This window comes from Atta colombica, unplaced genomic scaffold (assembly GCF_001594045.1).
Source record: "Atta colombica isolate Treedump-2 unplaced genomic scaffold, Acol1.0 scaffold47, whole genome shotgun sequence".
Classification (NCBI taxonomy): Eukaryota; Metazoa; Arthropoda; class Insecta; order Hymenoptera; family Formicidae; genus Atta; species Atta colombica.
Genome location: NW_017259536.1, coordinates 3,528,214 through 3,555,691, shown reverse-complemented (window position 1 = coordinate 3,555,691; position 27,478 = coordinate 3,528,214). Strand labels below are relative to the sequence as shown.

The 27,478-nt window shown below is 32.9% G+C and overlaps 4 protein-coding genes across 10 annotated transcripts in view; 2 read left to right on the top strand and 2 right to left on the bottom strand.

The window, feature by feature from the left end:
- Window positions 1–3,499: 3,499 nt before the first annotated feature.
- LOC108691554 (histone-arginine methyltransferase CARMER) lies at window positions 3,500–20,045 on the top strand. Of its 3 annotated transcripts, none has more exons than XM_018199339.1 (8): window positions 3,500–3,948; window positions 4,616–4,753; window positions 5,302–5,796; window positions 5,889–6,155; window positions 6,241–6,463; window positions 6,595–6,881; window positions 8,323–8,459; window positions 19,826–20,045. In XM_018199339.1, the coding sequence occupies exons 1-8, from the start codon at window positions 3,819–3,821 to the stop codon at window positions 19,943–19,945; spliced, it is 1,797 nt and encodes a 598-aa protein (XP_018054828.1). In that variant the 5' UTR covers window positions 3,500–3,818; the 3' UTR covers window positions 19,946–20,045. The 3 variants fall into 3 exon arrangements, with proteins under 3 accessions (XP_018054828.1, XP_018054829.1, XP_018054827.1); XM_018199340.1 differs by lacking the exon at window positions 19,826–20,045 and adding an exon at window positions 8,709–9,161; XM_018199338.1 differs by lacking the exon at window positions 19,826–20,045 and adding an exon at window positions 8,691–9,161.
- LOC108691552 (P protein) lies at window positions 14,850–21,504 on the bottom strand. Its single transcript, XM_018199337.1, has 18 exons — window positions 21,426–21,504; window positions 20,725–20,890; window positions 20,581–20,655; window positions 20,372–20,489; window positions 20,238–20,310; window positions 19,910–20,103; window positions 19,086–19,186; window positions 18,761–18,920; window positions 18,402–18,473; window positions 17,964–18,095; window positions 17,637–17,891; window positions 17,414–17,548; window positions 16,225–16,419; window positions 15,911–16,144; window positions 15,529–15,787; window positions 15,199–15,292; window positions 14,984–15,091; window positions 14,850–14,911 (listed from the first exon to the last, which is right to left on the bottom strand). The coding sequence occupies exons 1-17, from the start codon at window positions 21,502–21,504 to the stop codon at window positions 15,001–15,003; spliced, it is 2,433 nt and encodes an 810-aa protein (XP_018054826.1). The 3' UTR covers window positions 14,850–14,911; window positions 14,984–15,000.
- Window positions 21,505–22,841: 1,337 nt separating this feature from the next.
- Window positions 22,842–23,382, bottom strand: LOC108691575 (cytochrome c oxidase protein 20 homolog). The gene has a single exon (XM_018199385.1). The coding sequence runs from the start codon at window positions 23,253–23,255 to the stop codon at window positions 22,914–22,916; it is 342 nt and encodes a 113-aa protein (XP_018054874.1). The 5' UTR covers window positions 23,256–23,382; the 3' UTR covers window positions 22,842–22,913.
- Window positions 23,383–23,837: 455 nt separating this feature from the next.
- Window positions 23,838–27,478, top strand: part of LOC108691571 — a 35,126-nt gene continuing 31,485 nt past the window's right edge. For 3 of the 5 annotated variants that reach the window (XM_018199373.1, XM_018199378.1, XM_018199377.1), the window contains exon 1: window positions 23,838–23,902. The gene's annotated coding sequence lies outside the window, so the exon portion shown is untranslated. Of the gene's footprint in view, window positions 23,903–25,135; window positions 25,194–25,725; window positions 25,814–27,478 lie in introns of those variants that run through there. The other 2 variants (XM_018199374.1, XM_018199375.1) reach the window with 2 other exon arrangements.

The following is a 27,478-nucleotide window of genomic DNA, read 5'->3' as shown; positions in this document are numbered from 1 at the left end:
AAAAGAAAAAAATACAAAAATTAATTGTGCGATACAAGCACAATAAAGGATGTTTCATTTCTGAGTCGCTAAAAATTGATTTGTTGCGAGATCGGTTTGAGATTTTGTTGAAAAAGAAGAATTTAAAAAACGATTTTATATAATTCCTTTTGTTTCAAAAAATCTATTTTTTGCAAAAAATACAATAACTTTTTTAGTTGGATTCGAATTCCGATTTTATTTTTTAAGAGTCCGAATATCCTTTAGAAATTCTGCGTTTTGAAAGAATATGGAAATATAAATGTTAGAATGAATGAATGTTGGAATCAGGATGAAAAGTTTCAAGATCGATTTATTCGTCATTAATCATTTCACATAAAAGAGATAACGTCTCAATAATATAATAGATGAATGCAGTTCTCAATACATATATTTGTTGTTTCGTATATTGGTTTTCCGACCGATAGGCACATGACCGTCTAAATACAATTGAGTGTATTTTGCACGTAAATCAATACGTTAGTATTGCATCGCTGGTCAACGCAAGCAAAGTGTGCTTTAGGCGATTTGTAATTCGTTTCAGGTGTCAGTACAGAATTCTAGCATTCACTGTTTCATGTTATTTTATGTTGTTTATTTTGCGATACATGTTCGTATATTTTATAACATGCACTCTATATATTTGTATATATTTATTAGCAGAAAAATGCTTATATTCGCATGCATAAATTATATTGTTTCATGAAATGCATTTTTTATTCTCTTTTATTTTACTGCATCGTTATAATCGGAAAAAATTTATATTCTCCCTCAATATATCAGCATCGATCATTCGAATATTGACTTGTTTAAAAAAAATAATGGTTTATTTTTAGAGCATTCTTCTTCCTGTAAAGACTGGAGCATCTCGTTTATAAAAGAATAAAATTTATGAAAAAATATATGTAATATAAACTACGTTTCTTAATATGTATTTTAGATATTTTTCATATACATATATTTAAAAAATTGTATTTTTATGTGTATTTCTTCATTTGCTACAACAATTACACGACTAAAAAAAAAAAACAAAATTTTCTAGAAAATTAAGTTTTGAATTATTAAAATTTTATAATATTAATTTTAAAATGCAATTTTGATATAATAACTAATTGTAGAGGAAAAAATTATATTCTTTTAAAGTATGCATTTTTTTCTTTATGTTTCTGTACATTTTTTTTACAAACAATTAAAAAATAATTTTTTAATTAATGTAGTAAACAAAAATTTAATTATTGAACAACAAAATGCTACCTGCATTGCATACAAAAGATTGTAAATAGAATTTTTTATCCCGAATTTCAATATGAATTATAAATTGACTTAAGTCAGAAGTCACTGACTGAATCCTAAGACTCGGGAAAATACTAAGCAGACTGGTGTGCCAAATAAGGATCGACGACCCTCTGGACCGTGTTTGTTCTAAGCGTCGTGTGGTCGAGGCAGATTGAGATTCGGTGGAGGAATTCCAATTCGAATATCTTCACTTCAATCTTCAATAAGCTGAGCGAGGCGCAACGCGGCCGTGTTTAGAAAGTCACTTTGATCGAGCGTGCGCGAGCTCCGCGATTTTCGACGCTTATCAATACGGTACGCATGTAGCAGCGAGGCGGATGCAACGATAACGGAGCTCAATTCATCGAGTGTTATCGCCATAACAGGAACGGAGATAATATCATTGCATTGAATTCATCTTTTGTATTCCGCGAGTCATATACATACATATGTATATCTCCAGCCTAATCTTATGGAATGGAAATGTTTCTTTAATGCCTATTTCTACCAATGTAAATTAACTTTAATCTTAGTTCAGTTTGTGAGAAATTCCGTTTCTACGTTATAATGTAAATTAACTTTAATATTAATTCAAAATTTATCTTTTTTATCTCTTTTTCTAATTTTAAGAATTTCTAATTCTAGAATTTCTGATTCTAAGATTAGAAATTCGAAGAATTAGGAAAAGATAAAAAATAAAACTTTTTCTAATTACGAGAACAGTAAGTTAACTAAAACTAAAATTAATCTTATGTTGGAGTAGAATCGAACCTAAATAATTAATCTAGATAAGAGGATATCTCTTGTCTGATGTGTACACAGGATGTCCGCGCTTGTTTCTCATTTCTCTCAACATTTCAGTTCGCAATAGAGATTCTAATTCCGCGAGTTTTAGATTAAAGGTGATTTACTTTGAAGGCTTTGACATTCGAGTTTCGAAACTTCAAACATTCGAAGCTTTCGGCTTTAAAATCTTCGAAGATCGAAGTTTCGAAACTTCAAAACTTCGATACTTCAATCTTTGAAGCTTTAGAGAGTTAAGATTATACAATTATTAATTTAATATAATGTTAAAATATAAAGTTAATAACGAATATATTTTCGTAAAAAGAACATATTACATTAAAATCTTTGAAGATTAAAGTTTTGGAGCTTCGAAACTTTGATACTTTAATCTTTGCAACTTCAAAGAGAATCAAAATAATTATTAATTTAACATAATTAATAGTAACGAATATATTTTCATTAAAAAATGTACAAACATATTTATGAATTATATATATTTTCACTTTTTTTATTCGCACAAATATATTTCTTGAAGCTTTAAAATTATCGAAAATCGTTTAAATAGTTAACAATCTCTATTTTAGATTAGAGTAAAATTAGAGTTTGTAAAATTTAATTACAGTTTGTAGAACTTTAGATTAGACTTCGTAAAACAAATTACAGAGATATAAATATTCGTAATAGATTCTTTTATTATTTAAGACTATCTTAAACACAATCTTAAAATGTAATATATGCGGTATTTATAATCTATCTATTCTTATATTTAAGATTATGTTTAAGACAGTCTTAAATCTATAATGAGCTGTCTTAAATAGTATCTTAAAAGGCATTAGTTTAAAATGATTTTAAAATAAAACGATTTTAAAAACCGGCCATTTAACACCTTAAGACCATTTAAGATTTTGAAATAAAAACAGACATATCAATGTTTATAATCGATTCTTATATTTAAGACTATCTTATATATGCTGCATTCGCTTTTTGCGAACGCTCACTGCGCTTGTGAGCATCAATTGTTCTTGTTTAATATTTAAGAACAATAAGGATGAAACGACGCTTAAAACATTGTGAGCGTTAAAACACAGCCATAGAATCTTAAGATGTCACGAATCAATCAGAGGGTCGTATTAGTATTTTAAGACATTACTCAAGACAATCTTGAAATAAGAATGAATTACGAATACTGATTTATTATTGCGATTAGTAAAATTGGCGGGAATCTCTTCGTTCGAACGGCAATGCTGGCGAAAATGGTGGCGATTGGTCAGTAACGATGATAGAATTTGCACATCTACGTATTGGATGAGCCCAGGGTGGAAGCGGCGGGGGCGGAGCGAATTCTCGCGGCACCTCGCGGGGCGTTCGGGGAACAAACGGGACAGGGGCAAGCGAGAATCAGCGAGAATCGGCGCGATTTCGTAGCGCAACGCAGCGCAGTGACGGCCCTGGCCGGGGGTTGGTCTCTCTCTCTTCTGTCCGAGGTATCGTACATAACTCGCGGTAACGACGGTGGCAGCGGCGGCTTTTGTTTCTCACGCGAGTGGTGTGGCAGGCGCGAAGAGCGGAGCGGCGGCGTAACGTAGAACGTTACGAGCCACCGGCAGAAGTAGAAGAGGAGTAGGAGAGCGGAGCAAGAGAGAGAGAGAGAGAGAGAGAGAGAGAGTGAAGAGGGAGGGGGACGGACAGGGAGAGAGAGAAACAGCGTCGGGAAGCGCTGGCACGCGGTGTTGCGAAAAATGGCGAAGACGTTTCGGGTGACGGTCTCGACTCTGTCAAACAATGGACAGTCCACGCCGAAGTACAACAAACCGGTCGCGCTCAATATTAATTACGACCCGCAAGGCCTCAGCGTCGAGCTTGTCTCAGGTATGAACGCGACGATACCCGCTGTAATCGCGCCCAGCGGTGTCCGTCGTCATACGACACGGCCGACGGCGACGCGGCTGATTTGATCGATCACACGACCAACCGCGACCCGGACGACATAACCACAATTCCCATCGCGTTACGCGACGAATTTTTTCCTTCTTCCAGTCTAATTCGTAGCTCCGGAGGACCTCCCGATCGATCGCCGGTCGATATCGCGACATCATCCTTCACCGATTCGCCTTCCCTTCTTCCCCAGTTGTGTCTTTCTTTTTTTTTTCTTGTTTGTGTCTGCACGCCTTTCGGCTGCTGTTGGAACGAATTGTCTTCTCGTCATTTGTTACACTGCTGATATCGATAATGACGCTATGATGACAGTTCCAATCGAATTCTATTGTTTACGCGATATTGACGATTGTTGCATTGTATATCAGGAAAATTACCTTATTATTGTTTATTAAGAAGATAGAGGACGTTTATATATGTAGGAAGTTATTGATCATTGAAAATGTCATTTTAAAAAGATCAGAGAGAAACATATATCTTGATCGTTTTTTTTTTTATTATTCTTTTTAACGTGCGATTATGTTTTACTTCGTATTCTCTTTCTTTGATGCATATAATAAAATACAAGGAAGAGAATTGATGTTTTGGATGTTTGTTTCAGATGTCAGCAACAGGGAGAAAGCGACTCTACTGGAATTCCCAGTGACTCCCAGCACCGAATGCTCTCGTGTATCATCACGGAGTTATGTTTTTACACTCGATACAGATAGCTTACTGATTACATTTGCTAATGAACCAGGTGAGCCATCAACTTGTACTCCAATTTTCATCCTCATGCATTAAGTTTGAAAGATCGTCTACAATAAGAGTAATATGATATAGTCAGTTGGAAGAAATTGACAATCAAATATGAGGAGAATAATCGAATATGATTGTTTCAATTTCTTACAGTTTATTGCTTACTATACAATATCACTACAATATTGTAGAAGGTCCATTATGTAATAGACATCAGAAATATACATATTTTTGTTTTAATGATTATGTTTACATGGACACTCTTAATTGGTTTAATAACGTTTATAATTATGAAACTGGTTAATTACAGTTATTCCTCTAAAGAATAGAATGATCAGTTTCTAATTACGGATGTTTAAGGATGTCCAAACGTAGTCCGATTCTGTAATTTTTAACGACAGTTATCGTTATATTATTGTTGCACAATTTTTTACAATGTATAATGTGTATAATATATGTGCAATGATAATATACTGAATTGTCATTAAGTTACAAAATAGAGAAATATCCACAAGAAGCACTTTAAACATATATATATTTCATTCACAGATTTTCACGATTTTCACTCACACATAGTAAAACTCAAAATGGGAAAAGGAGTGTCGGCATTTAATGAAAGAACGGAAGAATCCTCAGCGATGCAATATTTCCAATTTTATGGTTATCTTTCGCAGCAGCAAAACATGATGCAAGATTATATTAGAACCAGTACATACCAACGAGCGATTCTGGGGAATCTGTCTGATTTTAAAGATAAGGTTGTACTAGATGTAGGTGCTGGTTCTGGTATACTATCATTTTTCGCTATACAAGCTGGTGCGAAAAAAGTATACGCCGTGGAAGCGAGCAATATGGCAAATCATGCCGAGCTTCTAGTTGCAGCTAATAATTTACAAGATAAAATAATAGTCATAGCTGGAAAAATAGAAGAGATCGATTTACCCGAACACGTAGACTGTATAGTGAGTGAGCCTATGGGATACATGTTATATAATGAACGAATGCTTGAAACTTATCTTCATGCGAAAAAGTGGTTAAGTCCAGGTAAATATCTTGAAAGAAAATTTACGACTTACGTGCTATTTTTTGTCTTGCTACTATTTTTTTTTCCTTAATCAAATTATTTTTATATATAGGCGGAAGAATGTTTCCCTCCAGAGGAGATCTGCATATCGCACCCTTTTCCGATGAAAATCTTTATATGGAACAATTCAATAAGGCCAACTTTTGGTATCAAACATGTTTCCACGGAGTAGATCTCTCTGCCATGAGAAATAACGCCATTAAAGAATATTTTAGACAACCGATTGTCGATACTTTTGATATTAGAATATGTATGGCGAAATCTGTGAGGCACATAGTAGACTTCCAAACAGCTGATGAGACTGATTTACATAAAATAGGTATGGAAGGAAAAGAACTATTACGAATTTATGAACGAATTATAACGTGACACTGCTAACATCCTATAAATTGTGTCCTTTTTAGAAATAAATGTCGATTTTCATATACTGGAGAGTGGTACATGCCATGGTTTAGCTTTTTGGTTCGATGTAGCTTTTATCGGATCAACACAACAAGTTTGGTTAAGTACTGCTCCTACAGAACCTCTCACACATTGGTATCAAGTACGCTGCCTCTTAGAAAACCCATTGTTTTGTAAAAGTGGGCAACTGCTCTCTGGAAAAGTCATTCTTATAGCAAATAAAAGGTAAGGGAATACTTGTATCTATTTTTACTGTCTCTCACTTGACACCATTTCATATTCCAATACTTTGTTACATATCTATTTCTACATTTATGTCATTCTCTTGTATGTATACATAATATATTTTGTTTCAGACAATCCTATGATGTAACAATAGAACTGAAGCTTGAAGGAACAAATCTAGAAAGCAGTAACAACACCTTAGACTTGAAAAATCCTTACTTCCGATACACAGGCGCTGCAGCACAACCACCTCCTGGTTTAAATAATACTTCACCTAGTGAATCCTATTGGACAACTCTGGATGCGCAGGGTGCTCGACAAGCAGTGAATATGGTCAATGGAATGTCGGTTAATGGTCTCGGCGAAGTGTCGATGGATACAAGCGCCACAGTAAATCCAAATAATTTGCTGGCAATAGGTAAGGTTTGGTTTGACTCTTCAGTGTATCATTATATGTATTAATTGTGCCGTGTGGAATATATAATATTTGTAATCAATGTTCTTGCCACATGCATCACGCCCTGGCGATTTTAATTCTCCGACGTCTAATTTTTGAAACGTATTTATGAAATCGTGTGTCACAATATGTATGAAGGGTGCTCACATGATCGTTAAATAATTTCGGCCTACATTCTATGTATTCGCTATATGCAATATTTAAAACAAAATATCTAAATATAAAACATTTCCTCAATGATAACAAATGATCGTCTTTATAATCTGAGATATCCTAAATTCCAGTATTGCTCAAAATAAATATTTTTCCTTTTTACTGTTTTTGCAGTTTGTTATTTACCATAAGCATTTTACATACTGTATCATACAAGGATATTATAATTTACGTTTCTTCTAACATATTAAAGTTTTATTATTTTACTGTTTAAAACCTTTTATTTTAATAGCTTTTTCCACGTAAACATAAAATAAAATAAAAATATTAGCATGAAATGTTTCCAAAATTTTGTATAGTACAAGAATGATTTGAAATTATTAGATATTCTTAGTGTAGAAAATTTTTCTTTGTATACACATTGAAACATAGAAATTATTGTAATTAATAACAATTGCAGTAGTGAAATATTTAGATTAAAGATATTGAATATTTTTAATTATTAGATGCTGACATTGTTATAATTACAGATAAATTCTTTATTACGTAAATATCAAATTATTAAATTATTGCTGGACCTTTTTATTATACTGGTACTTACGGAAATGGACACAATATTTTATTATTCTACATCATGGAAGACATTTGTACAAAGAAGAAAAAGTTCCTTGTGATTGTTCTAATTTATACATATTTTGTAGAATCTGCAATTCATGTAAATAAACTTTATTGTTTTAGTATGGATTTATAAATATTTAACTATATTCTTTAATATCCCATATTAAAAAAGTAAATATATTCTTCTCCTCCCAACATTTAGATTTAAGTTATTATTATTCTATTATTTACTACAACGAAATGATGATAAATTGATTAAAAATCTCTTTTTTTTTGTTATCCGCGAATGATGAATATAATAATGTAGAGTTTATATATAAATATCTTTTTATTAAATTATTTATAAAAACATTTCTCTAGTTGTTTTGGATAATGTGTTAATGATTTTTATTATAATAATTAACTATTTCAAATATATTTTAACTATTTTTAAAATCATTTTTACTTTTAATTAATAATCTTTATTTTCTCTCTCTCTCTCTCTCTCTCTCTCTCTCTCTCTCTCTCTCAGTAAAAATTTAATATAAATAGTTCAGTGTAGCTCAATGTCTTGTTTTATATTTTTAATATCGTACTTTTTACTGACTTCATTCGTACATATAAAGAAAATGTACGGATTTTTATGTAACAGGAGGACAACCAAACATTCATCCGGGTTCTATTTCGAGTACAGGACGTGGTCGCGTAGGAGGTACAGCGACGAGCACTCAAGCAGCACAATTAATAGGCGGTGGAATAACTCCAAATATGTTTACGTCACCTGCCACTGTAAGTACAGTTCAAAACTTGACATTTTCACAATAAGCTGTAAAGCAATAAAGAATGTATTTTATACAATGATGCTTTAGACGATATAACACAAGCATGAAATAATTGTTCTGCTGAAAAATTGTTACAATATGCGTGTGTAGTACTATATACATATATACATTTAATAAAATTTACGTGAGAGACGGAAACTAAAACAATACGTCTGCTTGCGTGACTTTCGCGCTACAGCTTGGTGTTACTTTCCAGCAATCGCTGGTCCTCGGCAACACTTCTCATTACCCAGTGAATCCCAGCCTGATGATCGGTGACTACGTGACTCCTGGGAACGGCATATCGCCACAGGCGTATCGGCAATGATCTATGGCGAAATCGTTTCTCGCCGAGTATTCCCGCAAAGTAAAACAATTACAAAACGATCGTAATAATAGTAGCAGTATTGGAGACATCGGCAACAACAGTAAGCAAGGCCGCAAACTGGTATTTAGCTCCCCAACCAGTAAGCTTCGCCTCTCGTCCGCCGTACGAATTTTAAGTACTGTCGACTTGGCCAATTTCAATTCAGATTTTAGCTATAACAATGTTGCTTATTCAAACAAAAGTACAGCCAGTCCTGAATTCGATTGGAATCCTGTCAGGAATAAGTCTCAATTGGAGGCACGTTGGAAAAGACTGCGAGCCGTCCTCTCGTAGTTGTCATTAGCTCTCATACACTCGATTTTTATTTGGTCGTCACTTAGAAAAGGAAAGAAAAAAAAAGATCTTCCAAATCGACGTGCATGCTTGCCAAATATATCCACGTGAAAATATAATATTTTTAATGACAATATACAGTCGCTATAGTATAGGCATCACTATTTTACGAAGTCTTGACATAAATCCGTGAAACGATAACTTATAGTAAAGGAGAGAATCAGGAATGATCGCGCGTCGCGCGATCCATTTGTTTTACTTCAAATTGAGATGATTTAGAATCGACTCTAAATACTCGAAGACAGTCATATTTTACTAAGCTGTATCATTGGCTTGGTTGGGTTTCGATATCAAGCGACTTTTACACGAGTTTTTAGAATAGGAAAAAAGCGACGTTTCGAACATTTTGAGAAGTGCAAAGAGCAATAATACATTAGGATCATATGTTGTAAAGCACTCTGTGGCATTACCTGTTATTCAGATGTCTCTTGCGCTTGTTTTAATCGACGTGTCTTTATTTCGTTAGCATGACACAATACACGAGATAGTACAACTTTTTATGAGTATTAGAACTATATTACCGCATATATTTCAATCCCGTGTAAATCCGTATCGAAACATTTTAATTATTTGAAGAGTGTAAGGCAATTATTCATCGAATGATTAATTTGTTTCGTAGATAAATTGTATATATATCTGAATGTTTGACACAAACATAAGTCGTGAGATACTTCATCTAGAAAACAGGAAACGACGACTATACATCCCGAAAATCATCCCGAATTATCAATGTGACATGTTATATACATTTCCATAGTATAAAAACTACATGTAATTGCAGGTTTATTATAAACGCATTACACACGCTGGACAAGGATCGCTCGAATGGAATCTTATATAGGTTTATGTAATATGATTTGTAAATTGTAAAACATAACTTTGCGTTATACTTACTTTTTTTACGTGTATTTTGTATTCGTGATAAATGTCTATTTTGAAAATGTATATTTTGAAAGATCCTTTGTAAAAAATCTAATGTGATGTTAAGTTTCGAGCTACATTATTTATAAATTAAAATAAACATGAATCATATTTTTTCTTTACCGCATTTAGAGATGTAAAATACGGTTTATTTTGAAATAAAAAACTAGTTTTTTTACTACAAATAATGTATTTTTTTATCAAATTACATAAAATTTATGAAAAAATAGTTATTTCAATGTAATTATTTGAACGACAGATATTTTATATTTAAAAGTTAAATAAGTGATGTTATTAATATAGATAATACAGATAATATTTTATAAGCATAATAGACATTGCATATTGGTTACAATTGTACTCTATGTTTTAATTATTTTGTATTCTATATTTTAATTATTTTGAGACAATATCCCAATATAATATTGATTCAAGAGTAATTAGAGATTCAATGAACATTGTTTCACTAATTTAAATTTAAAATATATATTAGAGTATAATTACAACCATAATATATATTAACAACATATGTTGCAGTATAATTATAACTACGAGGTATACGATAAAAATAGTGTTGATTAGCAAAGTATTATTTATTTTAATAACAATATAGAACATTTACTTAACTTTTATAATTTTGGAATACGGTATAAAATATCATTCAAATAATAGTGAAAGGTAAAGTATATTTATAACCACCATTATATGATCATTATATTAAATTTTACTTTTGTAACTATTTTTGCACAGAAATCTTATGAATAAGTGCAAAAACTAAATTCTAGAACAATAGTACAGCATCGAAATCGTGAAATGCTAAAAAAAAATATTCGAGTAAAAAACTAACAAAAACTGAAAGAAAAAACCATTATTTCCTGAGTTTTTTACTATAATTCTATTTTTCCGTCGTTTACATCTCTAGCCACATCTATAAGCAAATAATTAAAAAGTCATTTTTGTATTATTAAATTTTATATCACATTTACATACAATTTGTATATTATGATCTTAGTAGAATATAATGACTAATAATAATAACTAATAATGAAAAATCTTTGAAAATGGACGTTTATTTGCATTGATGATCTATACACATGATAAATAGTGATACTTGGAAACACGCTACTTTCTATATTTATAACAGTATTATGAAGTAAAACAAAAATTTTCAGTTATAATGACTCTCTTTCATTGTTTTTAACCCTTTTCATTTAACAATACGATAAAATTCGATTGTTGTACAATTATTTAATGTCTATTGTACTTTTCACGGTTTAATTAATAAAAAAAATATTAATGTTCATTAAAATTATATTTAATAAAGTTTTTGTTAATTATCTTTACTAATTTTTTCATTAATTATCATCATTGATGAATTAATTTTTTCAATTAATATAAAGAGTGGAAAGGGTTAAATTGTAAAAACATTGAACGTACAGTCTCGTGTAAACAAAGCAAATATGTGTTGGATCTTATTTTTAATGATGCTTTATTCAATTAAAAATTGTTCAATCCAGCGAATAAGTGTGAGAATGAGTGAGACTGTCAGTTGTCATTATGTATGTGCTACTATATGTACATACACATATTCTTGATTCTTCATAATTCTACATATTGTTTAAGAATAATACCAGTCGACCCACCAGAAATAGTACAACTGGATAATATTTTTAGATTTGAAGATGCAGGCATTACGGATGTCGTTTTGAGATAATTAGAAATTAGATTGACATAATTAGAAATTATAAATAGTCGAAATATAGTTTAGCGGTATGATACAGCAGTCGTTTGTGAGGTAAAAAAGATAATTCCAATTGTATTATCCCGTAAAAAATTTTAGAGCGGTAGAATATTATTCCGTAATTGAAACAAAAATCCTGCGGTAAAACTAGACAATAAGTCGTGATTTCACGCTATTCGGAGGATAAAAAAATCCCAAAAAGAAGTCTAAATATTCTATAAATATTGTAGATATCTTCATATCTAGAAGAGTTATTCAAGCGTCCTGTTCCTGGTAAACTATACGCGTACAACACTACCTTAAGATCTCGAGAGGACTTCTTTAAGTCCTATTAGGTTTTAAAGAAGTTATTTTATTTGTTATTTGCACATACTTGCCATCTAAATGCACCTCCTAGTTACCTCATCGCCGGTAAATGAATATAATGAATGACGATAATTTTCCTCAGTAACTTGTCACGCGTTACTTTCACGATTACCCTTCGGATCGAGAAACTTCTTGATGCGGGAGGCGATCATGTGATACGACACGCGACGCACTGACGCACTTCGAGAATCAAAGCTAGATAATTTGTACTTACTCTTTACAGGATTTTTTCGTACCTTGCGAATAAATATCCGCGTCGCTATTTCTCGATGAAGTATTTCCTGAGGACAGAAGTACCATACGCTTGTTAATACGCGCCTTGGCACATACACAAACCAATCTCGTGACAGGCATTCCACAAGTGCTACTAATATTGCATGGTTTGTTGTAATAATTAATGTAAGGACTTGCTTCTTCCATCGTTTCTTTGGGATGGTAACACCGTTAGCAACACCTAGAACATAATTTCGTCTTGTTTGTTTATTTTTTTGTATATCGGAATCATCACGGAACATCAAAGATTTAATCACATTATTAAGGGCGACAAAACACTTAATATCAACTACGTTTTCGAGTGTTGCTTTCGGCGTTTTCTTACATTGATGTGGATGTGTGCGTTTTTTCTTTTTGTACCGTTAGAATATCGAATATATAAGACTGCTACACCGCTTGGAAAAACATACGCGATATTACATATCTCATCCCAGTTACATTCTTCACAAATTTTCCCGTTTTATTTTTATACTGTTCCGAGTTTTTTTTTAAATTTTACGCAATTGATATAATGTTCTATTGAAGGACATATATGTGTGTGTGTGTGTGTGTCGGCTTCTTTAAATTATATTTATTTTTCCGTTGGATCTCAAACATTTTATTCCTGAACTGGGTTACACTTCGTTAGCTAGCCTGTCGTTCGTGTATGTTTTCTGGCGGTATATCCGAGTATTAAGTAGTCCAGCAGTGTTATATAGGAATCTGTGCGTTTCAACGACTGAAAACTATATAAGATATCTCAGGTAGTTACGCGAGCTCGAAGAATGCCTTTACTGCGCTAAGTGTTTGAATTTGATTCGGCTCTTTAAGTTAAGTTCGCAATTCAGCATTATTATAGCAGTGCAGGTGCAGGTTTTCATTTCGATTCACATCCCAGTAAAGCGTAGGCATGACTTGACGAAAACATTGTGTAATCGCATAAAATCAGATTCATACAAATATAATCTATAATGTAACTGTGTAGTAAAATTGACCAGTCATGTTTAAAATAAGTTTTTCTAATAAGATGCATCTCTGATGGTTTCCTTCGTTATACCTGTGGGACTATTCGTTCGCGATAATTCTTCAAGGAATGTTTCTGCAGTGGCAATATATTTCTGCAATTATTAGCAGATAACATTTCGAATATATGTCTAAATAATTTTAATATAAAAATGACAGCTAATTTATAGATTTTATTTTGCAGATTACCGAAGCTTCAAAATCCAAAACATACGATTTATATAAAAGTATGTCGCTTCTGCCATGCACGTTTGAGAATAAAATTCTACGCAAATGGAAGAGAAACAATTTGACGCATCATTTAAAATTGTAGTACTTACAGATAACAGGATTACAGTAAAGCAGAGATATCATTTTTAACATGACACATGATTAGTATGTTATATTCATTGTAAATATTTTTGCAGCAAACGCAGCCTTTTTTATCATTTATAAGAAAATGTTTTTGCTGCGCACACAATTCTAGACGTCGTTTGTTGGATGCAAACAAGTTCAACAAATCACTCATGATGTTCACGCTTATATTTTAATAAGTTTTAATAAATTTCGTGTTATATAACGATGCATCACATGATAATTTACTATCAGCTAATTATTAGAATTATTTTTGTAAGGAATAGATTTTGACATACAGTTTATTTCAAGTGCAACTGTATGCTGAATTAAGGGGCACGTTTAATTAGGAGAATACAAGTATAAGCTTACGATAAGTTATTTGATTTTAAAATCCACCGAGCGGCAATTTTTGGAATTGAGATCTTTTTCTCTTCTTCCGGAGAGCCTTATTTTTAACAATAATATTTCAACGAATTGTCTAGCATATATATGTATTTTATGTAATCATTAAATCTTTTTGCAATTATGATCTGCCAATTGTAATCTTTTATATCAATATTTAATGTTGTCATTGTGTTTCATCATTAAAGGCAAGCAATTGAAAAAATCTTGAGAAAACAATATTTACTGTAAGTAATACAATTATTTATAATATACACATGACTGATTTTACATATAACAGATACACTTTTACTCTGTTACAGCTATTTCTCTGTAAATAGAAATTTTTCTTTAATTCTTGTTTCATTGCCACGTGATTATATGTGGCCATGTGCACAGTTTGCTTACAAAAAAAAGCGAACGATGAAAGGCGCAACATTTTTATTTTATGCGTATTATTAGAATTATTTTATATTAGAATAAGAACAATATTTGAAAAAAAAAATAAAGAAGTTCGGCCGTATTAAAAAGAGTTATACAGATTTCTTTTTCCCTTACAATTTCATAGAAATATATGTAGAAATATTGAAAGTAAAACGAATTTACATATTGATCGTGCTCTTTCTTTATATTATATTTTACGGAAATACGTTCGGTTTTGCATAATGGATATTGTGCTCTGAAAAAAATTATATAATAAGTAAATTTACGAGTATTATTGTTGTTTCTTGTACATTGAATAGATCCTCACTCGTATGTCTTCCTTATTTATTTTCCGTTCCAGCCGAAGATGACGTGAGCAATCATCAGATATACCATAATTGTTATGGTACTCGTTAACATGATAGGAAATCCTACCCTGCAATCACGCAGTTTTAGCTATTATGATGGAAAGTGACAAGTCACAAGATCTTCGAAACGCGGTGACATATTTTGTATTAATCATGACGTCATGATTTCACTTACCTGGAGAATTGCATGAAATTGAATTTGTAACCGTGTTGTTCCGCGAGGCCCATGCAAACAACATTGGCAGTAGCTCCAATCAAAGTTCCATTTCCTTTAAACATATTCACCTGAACAACTGCTAGCCATGCGAAAAAAACTGGCGCTCTTCATTTGAAAGCGTCAATTTTCGAGGCATGACCTTTGACTATCGTTATTTCAACGCGATCATGTGAATATATTGAAAGAACCATGATGCTGTACAAAGCTCGAAAGATGATTTTATGTTCGAGGTAAACTTTGCAGTTTTAGATTACTTGAGAAACCATTGAGATCTGGAAAATTTCTTACCTCCCATACAAGCTCCAAACGTCAATGCCCATATTAGAGGCTGCATAGGCAAACTGAGCTCGCGATTTTGGGCAAGATTCGTTGCAATTCTCACCATCATAGTGGTGAGTGGTACATTGTCAACGAAACAGCTAGCCAAAGCCGACACCCAAAGCATCAGTAATATAGCAACAGCTAATCGGGACTCCTCGTTGACCGATAGAATAAAATCCTGCGTCTTTTGACCAATCCACGAGATGATACCCAAACGCGAAAGAGCCTAAGGAATTTTTTCAAATGCTATTAAACTTCTCAACGAATTCCTTTTAGTCTAAAAAGACTCCATCTCGAGGAGTCTATATTCAAATTGGCAAGAATCTTTGTAAAATTTTCCTTATATTACCTCCATAAGAATAAATAACGATGCAAAAAATAACAAAGTGCTCCATTCGACGCGCGCCATGAGGCCATCGAAATCTTGATTATCGACTAGTATCAGAAGCAATAGAACGCCGAGTAGGGCGATCCAACCCAAAGACACATGTAAATGAAGTAAACTGTGTAAGAAGAAGAGTGTGATCACGAAAGCCAACACGCATCCAGATTTTACCAGCAACCACTTATCTCTAATAGGATACTGGAAAAAAATACGAAATACTGCGATTAATGATTGAAGCACAATGAAGCTCGTGAAAAATGAAAGATTATTCAGCTTGCCTTTTCTTGTAATTCCTCGAGTGTGGTCTTGTACTTCTCTAACGCCGCGCTTCCTGTGATTAGCTTCTTCTTTAGTTGCGATAACAAACGTTTTACTTTCTTCAGTAACGTTTCTCTCACCAAATTCTCATCCTTGCTGTAAGTGGACAGACTCGCCGCCGCTCGTTGCCAAATAGCAATCGTGTGTCTCAATTCCTGTGAGTAGACAATCATGCGCAACATCATAATTTATTCTCTAAATTTTTTGAAGCGGAAACTTATTCTGAAGAGTAAAAATTGAGCATATCTTTTTGAGAAAGAGTTTAATTTTTAACTTTTAAAAGTGAAATTTTTACTTTTCAGAGTGAGACTCACTGTAAAAGTTTTAGACACTATATTATACACTTAGAAAGAAACATAGTAGCAATTATAAGAAAGAATGATTTGTTGAAATAAAATTTATCTAAAAATTTAACTAAATACGGATCTGAAAATAATTTTTTATTAAACTATTAAAATATTTATATAGGGTGCTGAAATTGATTGCCAAAATGTCAAAACTTTTTGTAGCATTTTTTCATTACTTGAGTTTTCTATGTAATTGTTTTGATGGTTCAACAAAATCATTTTTAAATCTATCTAAATTTTTAGATACTTCAATAAAATCATTCTTATTGTTTAACAATAAAATTTATTTATATGTAAAATTAATATACAATTGAAAAAAACTGTTTTATATATAGTTGTAATAAATATAAAATAACTATATATTAATTTAACACATTAATTCTACAATAAAACTTGTATAGTTATTATACTGAAAAAAATATAGTCAATTTTAATAAACATTTAATTGAATACTGTCAACTAAATATTTGTTAAATATAAAGATATATTTATTTAATACAAGAAATGTTAATTTGATTTAATAATCAATTTTTTTTACTGAACCAAAATTTATTTATTGTAAGTAAATGTTTGGCAGTATTGAACTAAATATTTAAAACTGTATTTTTTTCTCAGTGCACTTTTATAGTTGCTACCACTGTCTTTAGGCTGAATTTCTTGCATATTTATTTTTCTTCTTTTTTTCGCATTCGCGAAGAGAATAAGATAAAAGATAAATCGTGCAAGAAGTTCAGTCTTGTATAGAAAAAGAACAGGCTTTTTTTGTCTGAATATAAATTATTGGAAGTTTGGCATATTATACCTGTACATCTTGCGGCTCGTCGAATCTAAGAACTGCGACGTCTCGAAAAATATAGCGGATTTGCGCACTGACCACAATCAACACCAATATCACGCCGATACTCATGTGCAATGCAAACGTACCAAAATCAATTTCCTACGACGTAATTATCTGTTAATTATGAGATCGACAAACATTATCTTCCATTTCTGTGCGTGTAATGTAGCACATTCGTGTAACTCACGGCGTTTTTAACATCCCGATTGGAAGCGATGATGACATTCGGCGGATCGCCGACCGGTGTCGTAGCACCTCCTATGTTGGAATAAATTACCATAGCAGTCAGGATTGGTACTGGGTTCAACTCCATTACCTCGCATAGTCTAATAGTTACCGGAGTCATTAATAATACGGTCGTCACATTATCTAGCAATGATGACAGAAACGCAGTGAAGAAACAGAGGGCCATTATCAACGGCCACAATCTTCCGGCGGTTATCTAAAAATGAAAGGTATCTCAGGTTCAGTTTTTTTTTTTCACTTTAGATATATGCCAATTTCTTTTTCTCACTTTGTAAGCATAAACTGCCAGCCAGTCGAACACTCCAGTTTCGGCGATGATGGCAACCAGCACCATCATGGAGAACAGTAGTAGCAGCGTGTCCATATCTATCCAAGAGATAAGTTCGCTCATACTCGGACGCTAAAATACAAAATTCCAAACGGAAAAATGATTTTGTTGAAATATCTAAAAATGTAACTAGATATAAATAGCTGAAAATTTTATTGGACCATAAAATAATTACGTGGGAATCTCAAGCATAATATGAGCTGCAAAAACTATCAATCAGTTTTAATGTTCTAATTATTATTTTGATGATTTAACAAAATTATTTTCAGATCTATAACTAAATTTTTAGATATTGTAAAATCGTCCTTTCCACTTTTTATATTTGTCTTTTAAAAAAGATTCCGTCATAGAAATTAAAAGAGCGTGTACTTGCGATACCTCATTTAAAGCCGCCAATATTGCGATGGACATCGTGGATGCCAGCATAGCAGCTAGAGCTCTGTGTACTACCTAATTCGATCAAATATGATGAGCATTTAGGAATCAACATAAATACATTATTAAGAATCTTTATTTTAGACCGCATATGTGAGAAACACAATCAATACTAGAAATTTAAAATGTTTTTACGATCGAAGCTGGATCTTCATTGCTTTAAAAATTAGTAATTCAATCTTGAATTACTAATATACACTAATATACACTAATATACACTATATGTGTACTTGCATATATACCATATTGTGGTCTTTTTCATATTTATAATAAATACATTCTAATTTGCGTACATAATTTACCTCGAAAATTATCAGGATGTATAAGATAATCAAGACAACTGCGGCAAGCGGTATACCGATATCGGCATTTATTGGCGATGAATCGTAGCCTATCGAAAGCGAAAGAATGGCTTTCGAATTTGTGCGCAGATTGATGAACATTATGCCTTGCGATAGGATTCTATAAACAAAACATTTGCTAACAAATTCTGAGATATCGTACTGCATGTGAGACTTTCAGATATTTCCGCTGGCCAACAATTTTGCCAACAAAATTTGTAATAAACATTTTGCAAAATTCATTTTTATTAGATTTAAATAATAGTAAAAATATGAGATAACATACTTGTCAGCTTTTATATGGAAAGTCTTCCGATGCTTCTGGTCAGGGAAAATGCTCGCCAAATTTTCAGGTAATACCGGCAAGGTCCACACGTCGCTTACGTTCTGCAATTAATGATTGCAAATATAGTATGGTGTAGCTAGTTTATAATTATCTAGTAAATAAATGCCTTTAGTCGATACCAACTAAAAGTAACATAACATTAGTGTTATAATTATATATGGTTGTGATGATAGGAAATGTATGTTAGGTTTACTATTTAATTATGGCTGTGATGATATAGATAATGAATGGCAAGAAAGTGCATGATAGAAAGTTACATAAAGACAGGTATTAAAATTTATTGAATATGAGACGTGCGATGAAGCACGGATGGATGGATGAATGAAAGTAAGAAATATTTGTGAACTATAATAAATCCCTTTTTTAATTATTCTGTCTAAGCTGAAGAGAAATAAATATTTATTAGTATTATAATTTCGCACAATGTAACTGTAACACCATGTGTTATATTACATTTATATTTTTGAATATGAAAGTATAACATTGATGTTACATTACTTTTTATTTGCTGACTAGGCATTTCAGTAGATTTAGCTATTTAAATAAATATGCGCAATATATATTCAATATAATCAAGATTAATTAATTTTATGAAATGTGTGTAAAAGAATGGCCGAAGGATATTTGTGATAAGTAATTTGTTAATATGACTGATTTCTTTTCTTCTTTCTCTGTTTCAGGCTTGGCTGGATTTGATTTCATGTTCTTTCGACGCAAACATAAGTGTATGCAGAATAATTTTGTATACGTTTAAAGATATAGACCTTCAAGTTCTTCAAATCAGTAATGGAGAGACGTGAATTGGTTTTTCTGTCCACCAGAACTTGCAGCCATACCATCAAATAGCATGTGGATAAATTCGCAGATAAATACTGTTCGTGTTTTTGTAACGGCAGCAATGGTCCTTTCATCGTCACGCTAATCAAGGTACTTGTAACATGTTCGTTGATTCGATAATCTATATCGTTATAAGGAGAATATGAGATTGATTGATGTTATACTATTTATGGAAATTTCGTCTCCTAAATCCCATCTTGCTCAAAATAGACAAAAATTCGTAGTTCGATTTTTTATGATTGACTAGAAGGATACTCCTACTTTCTCTGCTAGACACAGAAAGCTGATGCAGCGTCTCAATCCTCTCGTTCTTAAACATCAGTATCATCTGCAATATGAAGTAACGTGAGATTTATTAATTAATCACATTGATCTGATGGTTTTCTTACTGTGAATAGAAGCCAACAACAGGAGAGTATGATTAACTTCATGTAACGGCAAAAAGGCTTTTGTCTCTCCTGTATTTGCACATCTTGCCCGTCTTCGTCGACATTCTGATGTTGTATGCTGCGAAGATATCGGGATTAATTATTACATCCGTTCTGAGAATTTCTAGCATCTTGTTAAACTTCTCCCTTAATCGTGATATGTGATTTACCTGATTGATGTCGCGGGTGGCATTCCAAGAGACATATTGACAACCAGGCATTCTTTCTTCACGCAGTCCAGAGATCTGGAAACACATTATCTTTTGTTATGTAGAAATCCTTTTTCATCGATTTCTTAGGCTTATTTTGTTCACCTCGTTTCCGTTATTCGATCACATTCTTTCTGAAAGATCGCCAAACTCGGATCCAGGCGAATCGCTTCTGGTAATTGACTCCAGGCGTGGAGCACCTCTTCGGGAATTTGTCCGAATATCACAGAGCTCGAAATGGAGGAGGAGGGACTGATTGGGCTACACATAACTTTGGAAATATTTGTTATAGAATTATGTCCAAATTGCAATTGATTTCAGAACTACATGATTTTCTAAGAGACTCGAACATTTCAAGTTAGAGTTTTTAAAAGTTTTAATTGTGTATGCTTTGTAACTTAACAAGTGAAATTTTAATGAAAAATTATAAAATTAATGAAAAAATTAAAATTTTATTGAATTTTAATCTTATAATTGTTTTGTGTCTGACATTTAGAAAATAAATATCGTAAATATAGGTAATTTGGGATGATTTGTTAAATTCAATCTTAATATCCATCCATGTTTGAGTTTCTAAAGAAAGTTTAAATTTCAAATTTTCTTTAATGACTTATGGATGGACCACGATTGAATTTAACAAAAGTACGTGTTGTCTTAAGTCATCTACAGTGCATTACCAGAGTTGTGTATAGGAAATTTCCCATTGAGAGATTCATTGTGTGATCCGTGTAAAAATACAACGTCTAGTTCTGGGATTGATATAAATAGATTTCGTAATTCTTATATAAATTCTTATATAAATATACCTGAATTGTTATGAGAATTTGGATTGAGGTATATCTGTGACGGGTTAGATTCGTCGTCACTTGTATCGTTTTGTGACATTACAGGAATTATTTCAATTTGTCCGTTATCGTCTCTTATTATATACAAATTTTTAGTTGAATTAAAATGTTAGTTTTATTAAATTTGCACGCATTTTATGTACACGATGCCGCGCGCTATGTTGCGCCTCTGAAAACACTACTGACTGTAGAAATTGTTTCACTTGTATTCGTAAGATTTTCAGAGGTCACCTTATAGATTATTTACATTTTACATGGAATATAAACATGGAGTATATAGAAATTGGAATTATATTATATAAAGTGTACTATAGAAAATTATTTATCGAAATGTAAGCTCTCTAAACTCTTTGAAGTAGAATCTCATTCTAAAGAATAAAAATTGAGTCAATTTTGAAAAAGAGTAAGATTTCATTCTTTCATTAACTCTAAAAGATTTAAAGAGTATCCACAAATATAAAGATTTTTTACAATTCATGAAAAATAGCATTATATATATAAATATAATAAATAGAATTCATGAATAGCATTATACATAATATTATACATAAAATCAAATAGAAATGTAAGAAATAACTTTAAGGCATTAATAGCTTCAAACAATCATACTCGTGGAAAAAAATTAAACATATATGTTTGAAAAATAATTTTATTATACAGAAATTCATTATAATTTTACTATGATTTCGTGTATTAACATTGTGTCAATTATAATTAAAAATTAATCATTTTTTACACTATCAATTATATTAGCTGAAACAGTACAACTGTGGTCACACAATGGTTAAATTATCACATAATCAAAAGATTATTCTGTAACTCTTAACGATTGTAACTTACAGTGTATAGTTGTTGTGTAATTTTTTTACCATATATAAAACTAAGCAACCGACATATGACACTGTAATGCTATAGTTACAGTCAATAAGAGTTACAAAATAAGCCTCTAAGTATAACTCTATGAATTCATATACTGAAAAAAATTTTTGATTGAAAATGTAAACGAGCTAGAAAATTCTGATCACTTCAGAATTTTGATTATCTTAACTAGAATTATAAGATTCAATCAGAAAATTCTGATTTATCTATTTTCAACCAAAATTCCAATTAGTGTAACCAAACTTTCTTTCCAGTGTATGTCTATCGATAATTAAAAAAAAATACTTTTATACATTGAAAAATATAATTACAATCAATTAACAATCTCATAGATATGATATTAATGTATAAAAATATTATATACAATTGAAAAGATTAAAAGTAACTCAGACATTCATCAGACGTTTTTTGCACATATTTTATAAATATAATACAATAATCTTAATTATATTACATCGCACTGTGCTACAATCACATGTTAACGCATCTTTTGTTCTCGTATATCATTTTAAAAGTCTAAAAGCGACAGACAAACAGTTTTCATATGTCAACCAGTTTTCTCTGATGTTCCTAAACACTTCCCTTGTTCTTTTCCGCGTTGATCGACTTTTGCTGAATGATATTTTGCAGGTTCCGTATTTCGTACTTTTCCATCGTGTAGTTGTATCGGCAGTAGCACCAATAAACCACGGTGACTCCCATGTAGGATCCCAGGGCGACGTTCGTCGATAGTTTCGCGCGACTGGTGAACATGAAGGTGCCCAGGCCGGCTGCGAGACCGCTGTAGATACCGGACAGCATACTCTGCTTGAAACAGGGGATCTTCCTGATGTCTCGGCCGAACAGCATCACCGCCTTGGACTCATTTTCCTCATCCAAATTTTGAACGATCGCGTCTATGTTGTTATCCATGATAATACCAACGATTTTACGTAATCTTCGCGAGGTTTACGAGCAAGACACAAAGTAAGGTTAAGTTGGAGTTGTAATAGTCGTAATTTTTGCACTCTTTGCACTTTGTGCTCTTACCTTCTCTTTCTTCAGGTCGAACGCTGATTGGTCGCGGCGACGATGTGCGGGGTGCAGGGCGCCGGGTGACGTCGCACGACGCATGTTCCGTGCTATCGAATCCGAGTGACAGGTGGTGCGGCTCAGCCCGCTCAGCTCGGCTCAGCTCGGCTCTCAATCCCGTGCTGTGCACACACTTGGTACGTGATCGCTGGTGTGAATAACACGACCCATCGTGAACGTTTGACGTTGCCAAAAAGCGTGGCGCAACGCTGCACCTGTCCTTTGAAGGAAAATCAACGAGAAAGGAAGATACTCTACGGTCCTGTCACGTCGCACACGTCGCGAGGACGTGAATTGCGTGTTACTCCGAAAACGACACCCGGGACACCCGTCGTCATCCGTCCAAATTGTGTAAATCGCGGTGACATGCACGCACGATCACCCGTGCGTCGCTGCTCGTAGGTGCTCCACCCCTCCCCCGTGTTCAGTTCCTACGATGTGTACCACGTATCCGCGCGACTCACCCGGGAGATTCAGCTGCAGAAGAGGTAAGAGTTGTCAGTGTCGACTTCGGCGTCGTGTATCCCTCTGACACGATGATACCGTGACACGGGATCGATTGCGGTGTCCCTTAACCTTACCCATGAAAACAATCCGGAGTAACGTCATGAGAAGCTCATGTCACACATCGCACGTATGCATTAAAGATTGAGAAGTGTGAATTAGAGATGTTAGAATTCGACTAATTAGAACAAAATGAATTAAAATTATCTTACTGATAGAATTCTAATCTTCAATTCATCGTTAATCTTCTATGCCTAGTGTAACGTGACTTCTATGTAGCACAGAAGCTTGCAGCAATATTTTGATATTAATGTTACTGAAATGTTGCTGAAATATTGCTAGAATGATCTGTGTTGTATTCATACAGCATAGAAGTTTACAACAAAATGGTTACAAAGTTGCAGTGTTACTGCAATATTGTTGGAATGATTTGTGCTGCACATTGTTAATGTTAATGTGATATTGTTGGAACGTTACAGTGTTGCTGTAATATTGCTAGAATGACCTGTGATATAGCTTCTGTGATTTCATCACAGAACCTTGCAACAACATTTTTACAAAGTTGTAGTGTTACTGCAATATTTCTGGAATGATGTACAACATAGTAACTCACAATAATATGCTGCAACGTTACTGCAATATTACAATACAAAAGCTTGCAGTAATATTGCATCAACATTGCAGTATTCCAGCAATATTGCACCAACATTGCAATATTACTGCAAGCTAGCACTGCAGTAACATTAGAAATGTTGCAGCAATGTTGCTGTAAGCTTCTGTACTGTATAAGGTTCTGGAGCTTGCAGTTCTGAACGCGGGTCTGAACTTTCGAAACTACTGGCTGTGCAAATTAAATCCGCGTCACATAAATAAACAGAATTTGTGTATACACGTATGTTCAACGGTGTGTTACGTCGAACCGCGAAGCACGGATGCTGTTCCGAAAGATAGTAATTGGGTGAGAGATAAGACGTATTCACTGACGACAATTGTCCGTCTTGTCATTCGCGGAATAAATTGCCAGGTCATAGATTACATTTTGGGGTATATGCACTTACGTTTTGTTTCTGTAATCTCTATTTTTGTGATACCTTTTATCGGAAGCCGTCCGACGATTGGATAAGTTTCACTTCGGAAGAACGCGTGTCTGAAAACGAGAAGCAGTGAAGCTTTTCGATCCTTCCATGAAGCTGGACGACTTTATTTTTTTCCAGTGTATTCGAGATTACTCTACGGCAGGCCAGGCATAAAACCGCCTAAGGGATTTTCATTTCTGTGAGTAAGGAATCGCGGAGACGCGGTGACATCATCTAGGAATTCGCATACGCTTTTAATTCTGGAGAAGGGAAGAGGTGCATGCACGTCGTTATTTCCTCACATTATTAACTATATCTTGTTCTTTCTCTCTCTCTCTCTCTCTCTCTCTCTCTCTCTTTCTCTCTATCTTTTTTCGATATCTATCTTTTTCTGCTCCTTTTATTCTCGATCTCAATGGGAAGTATTATTTCATTTACGACGGAACAAGTTGAGATATGAAGATCCAAAGAGAAGAATTCACGAAAGCGAGAAGCCGAGTTAGGGAAATCGAGGAAAGATTCTCAAGGAGAGATTTACATCTCTCGACATCCCAGAGATCTAAAGTTCAATATACAGACGGCGATTCGTGCGCTGTTTTTCTAGAAGACTGTTGCAGACTAAAGAATTGGCAAGTAATGCGAAACAAACGACCGAAGTCAACGGGGTTATTGTCCCGTTTGTGTATTGTGGAAGTCCCTCATGATTTTTTTTGCCACGAGCGCTGATCGTGTTTGCCTCCCAGGAAGGAACCTAATAAAATCGTCGCGTCGATTAAGGGAATTATCTGCACCTGCAAAGGCATCTCCGGCCCGCTAACGGTAAGCCGAGATTTTGCGCGGCGCAAGAAAGGTCAGATTCCATGCATTTACGGCGCGAGAGGCACCAGCCGCGATCGCTTACTCATTGCTTCGTACGGGAAAATCAACGTTCGTATTCGGGGAATCAAAAACGTTCATCCGAAATCATTAGATTGCTGTCGAAAATTTTACGATGTTTTACCGAATGCATTGACGGATCTAAAAATTTGTCAAGGGAGGGGTCCATTAGCATATCAAAACAAAATTTTTTTGAAATCAAATATGAAAAGGTAGAATATTAAATTATTTAAATTATTGAAAGGTAACTTACTTAATTTCATAAAAAACATTCATAAATATTTTAAAATTATATTTTAAAAAGAATGATTAAAAAAAAATGTCAAAATTGTTACAACTCAAAAAAAAGTGATTTTGAAAAATTAATTAAATTATTAATTAAATAAAACAAAAATGACAAAAATAATGTTTGATCACATTAAGAATATATTCTTTTTGCTGATATTATTTAATAAATCAATAATTTTCTGTCGAGTTAAAAAATAATCTTTTTCTTTTTCTGAGGAACTTAATTTTTTTAATTGTGTCATTTTTGAAGTAAGGAAGCGATGTGTCATTATTCTGTATTTTACACTTTATCTTGAGTTTTGACATCGTTATGTGACTGTTTTTCTTTTAAGAGACACAAATGTTTATCTTTCTTTATTCAATGAATGACAAAGATAGAATGACACGTATTGCCTGTATCTCCCAAAAGGAAAGCAGCCATTTTACATTATCTTAAGTGTTGACGTCTCCGTATCTTTGACAATGAATTTCTTACTCTTTTGCTTCGAATCCCAAAAAAATCTTCGAATTTTAGAATTATTTCTTTTTATTCGGCGATCCCGCGAGACGTTATGGAACACGGAACACGAGCTAATGTAATCCGCAATGCTCTCTACGACAAATCGGGCCAGTGCCATTTATTGTCCTACATTTGGAGATCGCAGGTCACCTTTCACCATCTATGCGATGCATTTCAAATAAAAATCCTCGGACGCTCCTCTTTCGAAGTTGGTAGTCTTGTTATTTCAAACATCCTCATGCGAATGTTTGCGTTGCTCTGAACGGTTTTGCAGTAAAAATTAATTATTTTAGATATATCGCGTTGATAAAGAAATAATAAATAACAGAAATAAAAAATTAGCATTTTTGAAATAATGAAAGGAAATCAACTCTTAAAGATTAACATATTTTTGTGGAAAGACGACATACATTTGTGGATATTATACTTATATAGAAAAGTGTCACAATTTTAATAAAGAATGAAATTTATACAATCTTATATTAGAGTTGCAGTGTTTGAATTTCGAAAACTCATGACATAGTTTTAAAGAATATATTATAATTGAAAATATAACGCGGAAAACAAATTAGTATACAACATTAGAAAGGAAGTTATGTACAATCATTATCTTCATTAAAACATCGTTCTAATTTAGAAAAAAAAAAATGTTTTACTGAAAAGTTATTTATTTTTGAGACGTGTCACTTTATTTTTATCAACTCGATGATACAGGAAAGAATGATTTTGTTGAATTTAACTAGATACAGATCTGAAAATAATTTTTTTATATATATAAAATAGAGATATATATGAATAAATATAATAGAAATGTATAAAAT